Here is a 16030-nt window from a genome sequence, read left to right as displayed (position 1 = left end):
CCTGTAGGGAATTGATTTAAGTTTATTGTGACAAAGTTTCAAAAAAATCGGTCGGAAAAATTTTGAGATATCGAGATTTTAGTGACGTCATGATTTCTGACTTTTCGACCAAAAACGGCATATGTTCAAAAAATCATATAAAATCACAGAATAGACATACAGACATGCCGTAAACGCCATTAGACTGCCAATACCATGATCAATCAAATGGCTATCTTCGATTATTGATTGTCGTTCCGCATTTTCCATAATCTTGAACTGAATCTTGGCAATTTCTCGTGACTACTTCACGACCATGATACATGCATTTCTTAAATTGAACTTTTTGAGCCAAACACGTACACATATGATAAAATGAATGTCACCATCGTGTTCTACGCCCCAAATTACTTATAAAACATGTGTCACAGGCTGCTAATATCAGTTTTGATTTTCGGGGATATGTGCCTACCCGGTTGACCTGACCTTGACCCTGACCTATGCTTGACTGACCCCTACATGGAGCTGACACTCTTGTAGGCCTTATATGATGGATTGTGCACCGTTTTGACAGAGTTTATGACGAGAGGCGCCCATTGCGAAGTCCTGAAGTCCATGCTACTGAAAGCCCGATTTCAGGTGTTTGACCTGACCTTGACCCGACCTGTGACCTCAAAATTCAACTTTTAAGTACTCATCTGAAGCGTCTCGTCGCGTTCTTTCGTTTGCCGCCTCGTGCGTTTCGCTGCGCCTATTGGTTCTCGAGTTATCGGCTGGGGGCGTTTAACGCCCCCCCCCCCCCCCCCCAGCAAACGGTGGGTGGCGAAATACCCCAGCAACTGCCGGGTTAAGCAAACGACGCCGTCTATTCTTATACCATTGTTTTTGACATTACATTACACGTAACAATCAGTATAAAGATGTAAAAAAAAAAACGAATCTTACGACCATGGGCCGCAAACAGCCTTTGACGGGGCGCAGTGTTGGCATTCTCGAGCTTCACCATGTTCAGTCCCATTTGCCCTCCGAGGCATTCACCGCACGACGCGTTCCGACGTGTGATTCGACAGTGAGATTCGAACCCGACGGTTGTGTCCGCGATCTCGTGTCCCGCGCTATGTAGTCCACGCTCCTCCCAATCTCGCCGCTGGCAGTCGAGTATCATAGCTCCACCTTTTCCACGGTCGCCTTCACTTTTTGTCGCGGCTGCAAAGATGAAGCAGAGTTTAGGCAAGCGAAAGAGGCAAGCGCAACGCCTAGGATATGATAGTTGAAAGTAAGAAGAGAAATTGGGCTGTTCTCGAAGATCGCCTTAATTACTCAAAGCTGCTGAAATTTTCGAGCATATTTGGTTGATAGGAAGCATAAAGCAGGCGATAGCACTAGCAGACTACTCTATTAAAGTGTATTCGAAATTGCAGAATGCATACGGCATATAAAAGGGTCAGGCGATAAAAGGTTGTTGAGAAGTCGGGCATTTTCTTGCTACTGGTAGCTACGCTACAAGCGCTTGTAGGTAGGTACGCAGTGTCATCCTACTTACCTTAGCAGCTTTCTTGCCCTCGTAGACCTTGTTATCTATTGTGACATCTTTGCATCCTTCTTGCTCGATGAGGAAGTCTTTGGCTTCCCATGCCTGCGAGCCATCTTTGAACATGAAGATAGCTCGGTTGTCGTCGACCATGAACCTGAGGATAATTTGAAGCTCCAAATCATACAGATGTGATACAAAACATACCTCGCCTCCCTATCCATTCAGGCGTGCAGTGGGCTACATAACTTGTTACTTTAAGCAGGACATTGACGAACAATAGGTACTAGTAAAGTGCAGATAGCCGCCTTCTCAAGCTACCTCTCTCTCTCAAAAAAAAAAAAATGGAAAGTAGCTGGAAAACCAATTTGCCAAATGCCTGCATCACCAGACATCAGGTTGGGTGCAAAAAGTAGGGCCATCAACACTTCTCAGAATCATCTGTTTCAGTCAAAGAATCGGAAAACAATAGCCTGTGAAATTATGAGAAACTCACAACATGAAGTTGACTACATTACAGTCCTAAGCATGTTGGGGAACAAAAAAAAAATACCCAGTTGAAAAGGTAACTAGACATGATGTGACAAAAGTTTTTTTCTTTAATCTAATATGCCAGGTGTCCAAAAAAGTTATTCACATTAAACATGCAAGTTAAAACATCACACGATTGCCAAAAACTAAAATTGAGATGTTTCCTGTCATTATCACATATCTGAAGCAGTGCCTACCTGTCACATTGTATGTGGTTGTTGAACAAACTGCCATGCCAGAGAGTGGTCAGCCTCTCTGTCTCATCCCTATCTGGTTCGCCAGCCACTGACACAAACATCATCAGTGTCTTTCCCTTCTTTGTCATCTTCAGCAGCTGCTCTGGATCAGATGTATCTAGCTGAAAAGACAGACAGCAAGGATGAATCGCTCGATGAATACCAACAAATGACTAATTACACCAAAAAGGCAAATCCCAGTACCAAGTACGAAATGAATACCAGTTTGCATCACTATATTCTCATACATCCAAAAGCTAACTGCAAATGATTGAAATGAATAACTCTGGGTACAGTCCATGTGCAGAATACAGCTGCTGCAGTCGTACATTTCATGTGCATTGGACACTTGAGGTGCAGTTGAATTAATATGGCATCCACTCTATATTTAGGCTGCTGGCTCATGCCTCCCATCAAAGATAAAAGAAAGTTGATGAGAAGATGCATTGTGCTGCTCTGAAACATTGAGCAGTGTGCATATTTTGTGCTTACCTTTGAAAAGTCGATGGGATCTGACTTCCTAAGGTGTTCTGGCAGCTCATCATCAGGAAGTGGCTCTTCATCTTCCTAAAGCAGTAAGCACACATCAATTTGAAGCTAAGATTGAAAGCTTACCACACAATACACAAAACTATTGGTAGGACTAGAAACTTGTCTAGTCACGACAAAGGCTGCTGCGATCTGATGTCAACTGAACACATTCCAACCCTGAATTAAGAATAATTGTTAGTAACTGTAGCTTAGGTAGTCTCTGTGGCCTTCCACAGACTTTCAGTTTGACAGTTTGCTTAGTGCTTTAGACACTGGCTTTTATCAGGTCTGAAATTCATGACGTACCAAGGTACCTAGGTAGGTAGTATTAATTTAATTTATGTATGGTAATTGGGCATGGTCTGTGCAGCAACTGAGCGAGTGCAGGGTGCCATGTGTAAGCACCTGGCTGTCATGCTGTACCACTGTGTCATCGTTCCCATGGGTCAGCCGGCCAGCGCAGCATTCTGAAAGACTGCGAGACCAAACAGATGTGTTCCTCTACAATTTGTTTACATTAAATTGATTAATTTGGTCAAAAACTGATCTCAAGATTCATATCAAGCAATGTTAGGGTATCTGGAAATACATATAGCTTACCTCCCATTGGTCTAACAACCTTTCCAAATCAGCATCATTGTAGTCACGTATGTCCTTCTTGGCCCAATTGGGTTTATTTTCATCTGATGATTTTTTGCAAAATACTAAGCTTGTTATGGCGAAAATTCCAATAAAAATAGAGGCATTCTTCATCATGGGCTGTTGAATTTTCAATTACCACGTCAACCAAAAAACAAAGTCAAAGTTGAATACCTAACCCAACAATTGCAATCCAAGAACCAATCTTGATCTCAATCACGGTATACACTATAGAGAACTCTGATCTCGATCTTCCTTGCTCGAATGACTCGAATAGATTAGTAGGTCCTACGGCAGATAACTTTGACTCAGAAAATAATGCAAACTGTCATTTATTTGTCAAAAAAAAAAGACGCCCACGTCTTGCCCACGTCAACGCCGTCAACGTGCTGTAATGTAATGGCGCGTCATGCAAAGTGTTCTGAAGAAAGGAACCCTTTGTAGGATTCGCAAGTTGCTAGGCAACATTCGCCTTACGAAGCGCATTTTCGGTTTTCGACAGCTGGTTGCTTGGTAACACAGCGATGCGCAGCGCAATGTTTTTTTGAAGAACAAATAAACATTGGATGTTTGTTTTTTGTCTCATTCGTGGCATCGGGGATTGCGCGCGCGGTAAGTGAGGTGTTTTCAACATTTTCAACGATCATATTTGCCATATTTGCCTTTTCTGCGAATATATTTTGTTGATGCATTGATTGACAACCCTCCATCAAAGATCAGCAACTAGCAAGGTGGGCATGGGATAATTTTTTATGCATGATTTGTATTTTGTGCCTTCACCTTTTCATCTGTCTACTCTTTGTAATCAATTCAAATTCATTTTGAATTAAAAACCCGGTTTGACGCTCACTGGGCACACCTTGCACACGACATTCCTCACGCAGATGAATAGTCAGACGCACGAGGAGCTCGACTAGAAAGGTTTCAAAAGGCCTAGTCTGGCCTATCCAAATTCTGTACTTTGTAAGTAGGTAAGTTGAAGTAAGTAAGTAAGAATTCACTATTGTTTGTATGTTAGTTGAAGTCCTGCTCGGCAGTAGGGATATCAAAACAGATCTTAGCATGTGAAATGTGAGTTGACTGTGGAAGCACTGTTTTTAATCAGTTTATAGGTAGGTAGCTTCCACAATCCACATTCCTTTTTAACTTCCATATTTGCATTTTAATTTGGTTGAACAGATGCTATGATGTTAGATTAGGTTGGGCTAGGACTTGGCTCAGGCTTGGTTAGGTCCCATGTTGCCTTACTTTAAAAGTGGCCACCGGTCTAAGTTAGGACGGCCTGTTTCTTTTGCGTGGCGTAATTATAGGTCGCGGGGCGCCACTCTCCTTGGGAGGCCTGTAACATAAGTTAGGGCCAATAAATAAAAGATATAAAAAGTTGTAGGTTTGTAGGTTTTGGGATGCATCTTCAATCTTGTGTGGTGAAAAGGGAAGATGTGTCAGTTTGAAACTGCAACTCTGAATGGTGACCAAATATTATTACTTCAGGTAGCAGCTTCACTGTTCTGCTCTGCTACAGCCTACAACCATGCAAAGGCAGCAGGAGGAGGCATCACAGGCTGACCAGCGAGGAGGTGAGTGTGTCCTCATTTGACCAGTGAGGAAGATGAATGTGTCTTGGACACAACCTTTGACCTTATCCTACATTCCCTGGTGGGCATATTTTCTTGTAATTAATTATTTTGTATGTGCTCGTGGGCGCAAAATGACCTCGTAGTCGGCGCGCCCCTAACCCCCAACAAACAAACAAACAAACAAACACTGGCATTTCTACAAAGTGTGACATCCATTGCTCGTTCCTTGATTTATCTGCAGAAGGGAGTTCATTATTTGCTTTTTGTATTAAACAGGAAAATAGTGTAACATTTCTGAGATGAGGACAGGCAACAACATATGGACAAGATAGATATGGAAGAAGCTGCCATTTTGCACATTGAGAAAGGGGCTTTCAACTAAAGCTGAAACATACAAAAAAAAAGATAGACACCAATGAAATTGTTCACTGATGCCCAGACTGTCCTTGTCCTAGTGATTTACTCAACCAAAACTGAAGCTCAAACCCTAGCCATCAGAAAACAACTAAAAACACTAAACATGCTCTGTCCACACTGTTTCCATGCATTGTCTTGGACACTGAGACAGATTGTGTTGGTGTGTTACTGTTAATGTTTAGTTGTCTGGTAGCTGTCTTGGTGGGCTTTTTGACTGCCCAATGCTCATTGTCTCAGGCAGTGAGCTGTCCTAGTAAGAAAAATCAACACCATAATTCAGATGTTAATGAAAAACATTAATTTGTCTTGTTATTTGCATCATCTCATTTTACCAATGACAGTCAATTTCAATAAAGTGCTACGCAGCGCGGGGTACGTTCCAATATACTTCCCGACAAAATTTGAGATACTCCAAATCCGATGTCTGGTCGGTCGTAATCGTAGGTCAGTCGTAGGTCATTTTACGAATAGAATTGGTTCTTGAGGTGGTTACCATAAACACATTTTCCGCTTCTCCGCTGCCCCAGCAATAGCTGAGATTAGTTATTTCCTAGATCGATCCACTCAGATAATCAAAAGTTATGAAGAACGGAGGAAGAAAGAGTTGTAATGCTGTCTGACATAGAAACGACTGCATTATAACTGTGTATAGAGAAATGGCCCACCAATAGAAAGTTACTTGACCCGTTACACGTTTTTATGTAACGAGTCCATTTCTCTACTTTTGGATATTTTGACGATGCTCGTTCCGGAGCGTAATTTGCTTCGTGCCCACCTATGCCGTCCACCATGTCAGTTACCGCCCGTGTTCCGCAGACGGCACCATGGGGGACTCTGTGTCCCCGCTGGACAGAGAGGCCAGCTACTGCATGCTCTGCTCCAACCAGCTCTACTCGACAGGCTTCAACATCTACCAGGCGCGCACCTACCACGGGGAGAAGAGCTTCTTCGATAAACTAATCCAGCTGACCAATGTAAGTGACTCATCATGTCAATTTTGATAAGATACCGGTATCTGGTAAGGAATAGGCATGATGTTTTCAAACGTCTTCTACGTGAGATGCTTTGCAGTGTAAACAAAGAAAATATGTAGTCATACGATAGATATATGACTGACTAGGTAACCCTCGACGTCTTTAATCAGGCACTTGCAGGGACTACCTATATCCAGCAGGATGCTGTCCAGGCCAGCTGGATGAGAGAGGGCCATGCTAGATTAAAGAGGATGATGTGGCCATCTGCCTGCGTCAAACGTCGATACGCTAAACTTGAGGCTCAAAATTTTTCCATTGAACCGTGCACTAGTGATGTGGTCGAGTAGTGACTCCATAGTGCTCCGTAACAAGCTCCGGTTAGCGGACACGGATAAAATGTTTGTTTTATTATAGCCGAGCCCAGCTTCCAGGTGTGTCTGTCAATAGGAATTTATTTCAAAGTAGCATTTTGATAATTACGAGCGTCCACGAGACCTTCCTTATGTACAGCTGATCAGGTATCGCCTTTTTCTGACGCGTACCCGGAATACCGCCCGCGTCTCACTGTGATACCGTCCGTGTCTGTCCGGCAGTACACGGCCAGTCTACCGGAGCTGGCCAGCGACTGTCTGTGCAGCGTGTGTGCCACGCTCCTCTCCCAGATCGACCAGCTCGAGTTTCAGCTGAACCACCTGGTGGCTCAGATACGCACCCAGTTCCACAAGATGATACAGGCACAGACGGAGGCGGCGGCGCGGCGCCATCCGCAGCCGCAGCAGCAGCAGCAGTCTCATCAGCAGCAGCAGCCTCAACAACAGCCTCGTCATCAGCAGCAGCAGCAGCAACAGCAACAGCAGCAACAGCAGTCTCAACAGCCGCAACAGCAGTCTCATCAGCCGCAGCAACAGCAGCAGCAGCAGCAACAGCAGCAGTCCCCAGCTCAACAGACAGGTATAGGAGCATCAAAGGAAAATCACGAACCAATTGCAATATGCAAAGTAATATGCCTGTATGCTGAATGGCGGAAGCTCCTACCTTGGCATAATAGCTGCCTGCGCGGTTCGAGTCGCATATTAAAAAGCTTCGTAGACATAATTGACACATACCTAATATGGAATTATTTTGATAAACTTATGTACTGCTGGGTTGGGTTGGTAGTGGTTCAACATGTAATGGATGAATAGACATCACTTGGCTGTCCCTCCTTTTGATCTCCCAGCATTACATATGTCATATTACATATGCACGACTTTGCGCGTCCAATTAGTGACCTGTGCCTATCTCCAATCGCTAGGTATGCCGGGTGACTCGGCTCCGCGCGCTCCGTCCGTCGAGTGTCCGCCCGGCTCCGGTGCCTCTGGCTATCAGGTCGGAGTGAAGAGGGACTCTGAACCGACCGACTTCTTCGACAGCAAGCTAATAAAAAAGGAGACTGAGGTGAGTGCGCAGTTTGCAGTCCGGTGGCTGTTGCTCCCGTCTCCAGTCATCACACGGCTTTCAGTTGAACGATGGTATCGGGAAAATTAGAAGTAACGTTACTCTAACCAGTTTTTTTGTAATTTGTATTTTCCATTTGTCGCTTTTTCAGGTTTGATTGTTTCATGAGCGATTGATATTTTGTCGATAGGCCACTATAATACGACAATAGAAGTAGCTAGCGTTGTTTCATTCGCGGCTCTGATGACGCTGGTTGACCTTGAATATACGATTCGAGCCGCAAGCTGCAATGTGACGTGTTTTTTTTTTTTTACTGTTTTCAGAACGGCAACGTGGTGGACCCTGCTCAGCAACCCTCTTGGCCGGCTGCGGCCTCCCCCGCCCCGGCCGCCAGTCCCGCTCCGGCGCCCACCCCCGCCCCCGCCCCAGGTCCGGCCCTTACCGCCGCCCCCGCCGCGGCCCTAGTTTCCGGCGGATCCACGGACGGCATCCTGTTCAGCATCGGCCACTTCATGGAGCCCGTCGCCGCCAGCACGTCCGGCGACTTCACCGACAAGTTCGTGCGCCAGGTGCCATACGAGGACTCGTACCGGTTCCAGTGTGTGCTCTGCAGCCGGCTGGGCGACTCGGCAGAGACTGTGCGCCAGCACGTGCGGCGCGATCACCCGGGCGCCGACCGGATCAGCTTCCCGGGCTCGGCGCCGGCCGGACGGCGCGCCGCGCCGGCAGTGAAGGCCAGCGCCGCGCCGGTGGGGCCCGGCGCCGGCGCCAAGGTGCCCCGGTCCATCACCGCCAGCGCCGCCGCCATGGCGCAGAATATTGCCGAGCGGGCGTTTGTCTGCGTCGGGTGTGACAAGGCGTTCGGCTGCGAGGCGTTCCTGACGCGGCACGTGGCGGCGCAGAACTGCGGCCGCATGTTCAGCTGCCAGTACTGCGGGAAGGAGTTCTCGCGCTCCGACAAGAAGGTGCGTCATGAGAGGTCCCACACGGGCGAGCGGCCCTACAGCTGCAGCTTCTGTGGCAAGGCGTTCTCACGGCGGGACAAGTGCACTCACCACGAGCGCAGTCACACGCGCCGCCAGCCGCTCGAGTGTCAGCGCTGCGGCGAGCTGATGTTCACGACTGCGGCGTACGAGTCGCACCGGCAGCGGTGCTCGGACGACGCTCAGGGCACGGGGCCGCTCTGGCAGACGCAGGCCGGCCAGGCGGCCGTGGCGCAGGCGCAGGCCGGTGTTGTGGACGCCGCTGACGCGTGACCTGCGGACGCGGCCGGAGCGGAGCGCTCCCCGCCGCGGTGACCGAGGGTGGTGTGAACTCCCCCCGCCACGGTCGGCCGGTCCTCGCCGCAGCCAGTGAGTGAGTACCTCTGCCGCCGTGTGAGAGCTCCGCTGGCACTGTGCGGGGCCCGCCAGCCTCACAGAAGGCGGCCCCTGTGACTCATACACGTCTCTGTGCAGAACTCCTAGTCAAAATAATTTTGAACATGCACAACCTCACCCGGAGGTTTATGCATTTTGTGTGATTATCCATGTGCGTCGACAGCGTGGCTGCGACCCTGAACACTGATGACGGCCATTTTCAAGTACAATGTCTATGTCAATGTCATACAGTGTCCGTTTTTCGTCATGCCCCAGATGCAAGTCCTTCATTCACTAGTGAGTTGTATTTTAGTACCTGAGCATGATTACAAGGCGTAGCAGACTTTTTTAATTAAGCTGTGTTCTTCTACCCATTGCTATTTAGTGTCATGAAGATGCGAGAAATCCGTTCAGGAGCTAAGCCGGGTTCGTCACCTTCACTTCCCGGAACTTTTTATGATCGTAAAAAGTCTAGACGCCGGCGAGAAATGAGTGACTTAAGCGATTCGGCAGCTAACCTGAATATGAATGAGATCCCACTGACTCGATGCATCTTTGTTTTACTTTTTCAGTAACTGTTCCGTTTAGATTATCAGGTTGCTTACGACGCATTGGGTTTACTGGCATGTATCCCTGAATTTGTTCGACTTAGGTGTGAGGTTAAGCTCGCAGTCGTGGTATCAATATATAGTTGCGGCAATTATTTTATTTCTCGCGACGTTCACTGCCGTTTTTAGTCTCGCCAACCGTGTTTAAAAAACAGGTACGTGCTGTAACTCTGTCATCTCAGAACAGTTTGGCTATACGCAACTTACTGATCATTTTACTCAGAAGGTCCAATGTTGAATTCACTGTCTAATGTGCTTTGGTTTTGTTGCAATTCTCTGCGTTATTTGCTTATTCCCGATAGCTATCTATCCAATGTTTCTCCATACATGGTCGGTTAAGTCAACTTCAGGTTTTATCAGCATATTGTCGGTCAAATCAATTTGATGAATATTTATGATTTTGTTTCGACGATCCTGTAGTTGATTGTTTTCACCGCATTTACCGTTCGAGGGTCCCTCGTTCCAAGGAGAAGGGCCAGCCACGTCTGTGTGCCAATGGCTTCCTTGTGATATTTTCATTTGCGCATGTCATGTGCAGTGTGTACGCCGTCTTGTAATCTAGAGAACGTCCTATTTCTACTTCGCTAATGTTTTGTTCTTCCTTTGAAACCCAGCATCACGATTTATCAAAGTATAGACGGTGGTGACTTTCATCGGAGCTTGTTCAATTACGATGTGGTAACATGCTTGGATAATTGTCGTGTTCATTCCTCGTCTAAGATGCGTTATCGTTTCGTTGGTTATATTGGTTATGTCGTTGCGAATTTATCAATTGAGCAGTTTGCAAATGTCGCATTGTTTCCTTCAAGACACGCCATCGGATGTCACGTCACATGAATGTCGCATCTATTTCCATGTCAGTGTCACTAACTGATAAAATATGCTCTGTGTCCAGTCATTTTTAAATACATGTGCACGTTCATTTCACATTGAGGACAGTTTTCGCTCTGATTTGCGCTCTATTGACGCTGATAGGGTGATAAGTGATTCTTACTCTGCGGGGTGGCTTTGATTCATATGACACTGTTGATATTAGAATGTTTTGAAGTACGCTGCATTGTAAATCAAGTTTCAAATCCAATCGCACTGATACATATCTGCATTCCTTTTATTCACCTGGCTGATTCACACGCGTGATTCAATGCACCTGCGGTCAAAACTGTCGACTCGGCGCTTACACGTCACACTAGCACGGAGGCTGACCTGACGGGCCAGCGCGGAGGCTGACCTGACTTGTCACTATCACGTTGACGACGGGGCTGTCGCTGGCATAGCAGCCGTGATGACGACTATCACTGATGCAACACCTATTTGACGGCTATCACTGGCACAGAAAGCAAGCAACATTTAGCATAAATGTAACATTTTTTACTGTCCGTCATTCATGAACAGATGATCAGGAGTGCCCCCCCCCCCCCCGCAGTCCCAGCGACGCACAGAACCTTATGTTAACTCCCCCCCCCCCCAAATAAAAAGAAAAATCTAGTCGCGGCATTCCCTGATAGGAGAGTGAAATAAGCATACAGACAGAACGCTATCATGATAGCATGCAAAAAGAGGAATAGTCACCCTAAATGCGGCAACTTGATTGACCGCTATACCATACCGATGCTAGTATGTAGAGACCATGAGCAGATTAACATGCAGAAAGCAATACCAAATCACTAAATCAGAAGGCGCGCTCATCTACACACCCAACACATGCACGCTAGATATATAAAGGGACAGAGGCAAGTGCTGGTCAAGTTCATGCAAGGTCTAAATGTGCCTCCGTCGGAGCTCAGTAGCGGCGGAACACCTTCAATTAAGGGTGCACTGCTGACTTTTGGTCCCATTCTTTCCATGCAACGCCCATATAGGGCTAATGTTAAAACGCCAAAATCAAAGGGGGCACGGTGCCGCGGTGCCATCCCCCCCCCCCCGTTCCGCCGCCTATGTTGGAGTTCACCTAACTAAGCCAGGCTTGTTGGAGAGCCCAACACCTCAGAGCCGTGTCGAATAGACTCTACTCGTCACGAACGACCAAGCCAGTGCCGCGCTTGTGAGAACGACCGTCTGCCAGTAGGTCCCTATGCTGGCCGCTGCCGAGTTGGGTGCCTTCTCACTGTTGTCCTTTGGTGCCCCCATTTCCACGGTCTTGTGAGCGACGTCCGCGGTCGCAGCGGTCGGCGTGGGTCTCTCTTCGCCCGTGCCTGGAGGAGTGCTGAATCGACCGTGACTCTCGGACGGCCGACCGTCGTGAAGTCTACGATCAGGCGTAGGGCTTGTCGGGGCGGCGATCGGCGGGGTTGGTTTCGGTGACGGGCACTGGGACGGGTCTCCTAGCTGGTGCAGGATCCCCTCCTCTGCTGGCGTCAGGGCGCTGGCACTCGACTTCCCCACCAGCCAGAAGAGCTCCTTCGCATAGCAGTCTGACTGTGAAATGTTGACATGGAGGTTCGTGACGCTAGCTTTGACATGCTCAGAGAGAGCCAATGAGCTGTTTTCGGCGTGAGTGATGTTCAGCCCATTAATTGACAATGTTGAGTTTGCTCCTGCTGTGCTGGATGTAGTGATGTCGAATAGGGCACGCGGTCTGAGAATCCCTACGGTGACGTTCTGCAGGACGACCGAGCTGTTGGCCTTTACGTCCAGTGCGCCAGTGTCCAAAGTTCGGAAGCGTGAAGAATGAATGCCCAGCCGATCAACCTGCATACTAATGCCTTTGCCCTGTAAATCCCAGAAAGAGCTGTCGACGATTTGTACGTGCTTCACTTTACCCGATATGCCTTCAGCGTGGATGTGTTTGAAGTTGGAGTTTTTGATATCCAGTGTTGACGAGTGCGGCAGAGCAATGCAGTGTTTCTGTGTGTCGACAATCTTAACTCCGTCCATCGTCAAATGATCTATGTTACCGGTGAAGCTGTCTTCGTGACAAATGTCCATCCGCACATTTTTCATAGTCAGCCGTTTGATCTGGGAGTTCAGCGACTTAGGCGCCAGCCGGAGTCCGTTTATCCCTTCCAGGCGTAGGATCGGTCCCGCCAATGATGAGGAATGGTTCACGGCGCTCTGGTGAAATTTCAGATTGTTTACGGCATTCATTCCGAAGTTTGTCGACGAATCCCACCACCCTGAAATTGCCGTGCCGTGCACTTCGACGCTCAAAATGTGTGTCAAATTGACGTTTCGCAGCTTTGAGTTTTCCGGCAAGTTGAAGGCGTCAGGTTTCAGTACAAGCCGATTGATGTTGCGCAGCTCCAACTCTCTGAGCGATGGCGAAGAATGAAGTGCATTTTCTTTGATGGTGACGACATCAGCGTCCACGACGTGGAGGCTCTCGATAGTGTTTGGAATGCTCTCGTTGCCGATCACCTGAAACAAAGACAAATTGTCTTGAACATAATAGGCGCGGGAGCCGGGGGGGCAGTGGGGGCAGCTTGCCCCCCCCCCCCCCCCCAACTCGGAGGCCGTGGGGGCGGTGCCCCCACAGCTTTGAGACGGAATACCACACTTTTTTGCAAATGTTTTATTTTTTGTTGAAAAAGCCAAGGGATGAAAAATTAGTGGCCTAAAACCGGTGAGAAAACTACATTTGGGGGTACCCTAGGTTGATCTCTATTATGGTGTGCCCCCCCCCCCCCAGTCTGAAAGTAGTTCCCGCGCCCCCGGTCTTGAACCTTTTCGTTTCTACTCTAAAGCTTTCAACAGCGTGAAACAGGCATCGAGGTCATCAGAAGTAGGACTTGCCTACTCATTTGTGTATCAACTCTAAAACACCGTAAAAATCAGCCTACTTGATACCTACTCGTGTGTTATAAAAGCTGCAGCCAGCTTCCTCAAATAGGGGACATCTATAGATGTCCTCTGAAAAAGAAGCGTAATGTCGGCGCTGCCTGGGTAGTGGGTAGGAGACTAGGACCCAGGGGCGCTATACCCAAAAATTAACTATCGAGGTCACCAAAGGTCACCTTGACCTGATCTTTACGTGAAGTCATCACACTCATTTTCATTTGAGTGTCATTTTCCCGTTTGTCATTTGTCATTTGTGATTTTTGGGTACCTATAGGTACGAGCAGTAGGGGTAATTTTTGGAGCTTATTTCGAAATAAGCATTCATTTAGTCATGCGGAACTCATTTCTAGCCCATTGCGCATGTGACGAAACTTCCAGTAGTGATATCTATAGATAAACACCTACAGAATAGCCGGCTCGGGGACGTCTGATGGCTGACCTGACCTGACCCGACTTGCCTCCAATGCACAACCGAACTGGTTGTGCATTGGAGGAATTTTGGAATTTTGGTGTCAATACAAATAGTTATATCACAATGAACAAAATGAGTGTCAAATTCAGAATCAGGACCCCCAAAAACATCCCAGACAAAAAAACTGACTTCATGTCTTAGCTAGCAGGTTCCGATTTTCCTGACTTTTTGGTCATTGACATGACCTGACCCGGTCTGGAAGGTCAACCAGTACCTAACCTAGTGCGTACCTTTAAATTGGGTACCATCGGCTTCCTCTCGTCACGAGCAATACGCTGAACGCTCGCATTTTCCCTGCTGTCGACGTGCCCAAAAGCCCCAACAAACAAACGCTCGTTTTTTTTCGCGAAACTGTCGCAATCAGCGACCGAACAGTTCGGTGGTCCGATTAACTCAACCCCATCCTCCTACACCTATACGTTAACGGCTCTAAAAGAACGCCACTATGCGGGCCCGAGCTAGTATTTATCTACCAGTATATAAACGCCTTTTGGGGCGACTAACGGAGCGAGCGAGAGGGTGGGCCTTGCACGTGCGAAATTGCGAGGGGGTACCTCCAACTGACATGTGCACGGCACCCTACTAACCGGTCTCTAGCGACGTGCCAAATTTGGGCACAATCGGCCCAGCCGTTCTCGAGATCTGGAAGCGGCACCCTGTACGTGCGCACGTGCAAAATGGGTCCCAACTGACTTGTACACGGCACCCTACTAACCGGTCCCTAACTGTGTACCAAATTTGAGCGCAATCGGTCGAGCCGTTCTCGAGATCTGGAAACGACCCCTGCACGTGCGCACGCGCAGCAGCACCCCAACTCTGGCAGATGGATATGCAATGCCAAGTGGGTGCCTACCTACATGTTAACTTTCAGCGCAATCGGCCAAGTAGTTACCGAAATATTGCAACAATTACAAAACGGACACCTCTTCTTTTTGCACGTGGCTGTGGCACGTGCATAAGGGTCACCCACATGCATCAGGAATAGTCCAATACTTGGTAGAAGGAATGAAGCTACCCTACAAAAATTACCGCGTGTAAATCGGTCAAGTGGTTGCTGAGATATAAGCCTCGCAAAAGCGTGACCACGGCCGGCCGGCCGACCGGCCGCTCATACTCAGAAATTTTAAGGAAAGACTACGCTCGCTTCGCTCGCTCCGTAATAAAATATGGGAATATTACACTTACCAGTCGACGGTTGGGACAGTGGCAGGTCACGCTAGGGAGCTCATCGCAACTGGAGCAGCACCGAGTGGAGCAGATTTGATGGACATCCTCTCCGAGACACGAGCAGGTCACCAGGGTCCAAACCAGGAGACAGATGACTAGGCAGCTCGCGTCCCTCATGGCGGGGGACGAAGCGGCACGAACCTCGAACCTCGCCCAAGGGCGGCGGCTCTCAGTCTGGCAGCTACTGTGCTTACGCTGGTCATTGCGGGCGGTGGCGATTGGCTGACTGACTCACCTGATGGGGCTGATACCACTTATCAGCAATCCTTGAGCTGGTGCGGCCAGAGTCTTTAATTTGAGCGATTGTATCTGTTTCTGTTGCATTGTGAAACCTATCCGGGGATAGTTGGAACTTGGATCCGTGTCTTACTAGGATGGATGACGTATTGTGCGTACAGGGTGTCCAAAAAAGCTTAGGAAGAATAATTTCGCTTTGGGAGGGGGGAGGGTGTTTCATTCGATGCCTGTTTCGATTGACATGGTTGTAGCCAAAAATATGGCATACATGAAATGCATATCAATACAATAGACACTCAGGTAGTCGAACAGCTTCGGGAATTTGTTTTGCATTAACCCACGAGCCGCTGGGGGGGGGGGCATAAAGCTGCCTCCCCCTTTACGTTTTGTAGAATATCTCCGAAACCTGATGAGCTACGAACGTGAAATTTGGCATAGCTTCAAATGAATACCTAGGCAATGTTTGAGGAACGGTTCGTGGCTGTGGCTCTTAAGATGACGT

At 48.0% G+C, this 16030-nt stretch overlaps 3 protein-coding genes across 6 annotated transcripts; 1 reads left to right on the top strand and 2 right to left on the bottom strand.

Moving 5' to 3' along the window:
* Positions 1-920: 920 nt before the first annotated feature.
* Positions 921-3856, bottom strand: LOC122366615 (LDLR chaperone boca-like). The gene is made up of 5 exons (XM_043339068.1): positions 3409-3856; positions 2770-2844; positions 2239-2399; positions 1523-1667; positions 921-1185 (listed from the first exon to the last, which is right to left on the bottom strand). The coding sequence occupies exons 1-5, from the start codon at positions 3562-3564 to the stop codon at positions 1141-1143; spliced, it is 582 nt and encodes a 193-aa protein (XP_043195003.1). The 5' UTR covers positions 3565-3856; the 3' UTR covers positions 921-1140.
* Positions 3857-3968: 112 nt separating this feature from the next.
* Positions 3969-10747, top strand: LOC122366613 (zinc finger protein 574-like). 4 transcript variants are annotated; one of them, XM_043339064.1, is made up of 6 exons: positions 3969-4059; positions 4939-5024; positions 6258-6415; positions 7009-7366; positions 7710-7852; positions 8176-10747. In XM_043339064.1, exons 2-6 carry the CDS (start codon positions 4979-4981, stop codon positions 9106-9108), a joined length of 1638 nt encoding a protein of 545 aa, XP_043194999.1. In that variant the 5' UTR covers positions 3969-4059; positions 4939-4978; the 3' UTR covers positions 9109-10747. The 4 variants fall into 4 exon arrangements, with proteins under 4 accessions (XP_043194999.1, XP_043194997.1, XP_043194998.1 ...); XM_043339062.1 differs by having other exon boundaries at positions 4035-4178; XM_043339063.1 differs by lacking the exon at positions 3969-4059 and adding an exon at positions 4079-4169 and having other exon boundaries at positions 4968-5024.
* Positions 10748-10908: 161 nt separating this feature from the next.
* Positions 10909-15513, bottom strand: LOC122366614. Its single transcript, XM_043339067.1, has 2 exons — positions 15250-15513; positions 10909-13172 (listed from the first exon to the last, which is right to left on the bottom strand). Exons 1-2 carry the CDS (start codon positions 15406-15408, stop codon positions 11802-11804), a joined length of 1530 nt encoding a protein of 509 aa, XP_043195002.1. The 5' UTR covers positions 15409-15513; the 3' UTR covers positions 10909-11801.
* Positions 15514-16030: the final 517 nt, after the last annotated feature.

The sequence above is a fragment of the Amphibalanus amphitrite genome, unplaced genomic scaffold (genome assembly GCF_019059575.1).
Source record: "Amphibalanus amphitrite isolate SeventyFive unplaced genomic scaffold, NRLGWU_Aamphi_draft 000819F_arrow, whole genome shotgun sequence".
Lineage (NCBI taxonomy): Eukaryota > Metazoa > Arthropoda > Thecostraca > Balanomorpha > Balanidae > Amphibalanus > Amphibalanus amphitrite.
The sequence above is the reverse complement of the archived record's forward strand: the minus strand, read 5'-3'. Positions and strand labels throughout refer to the sequence as shown.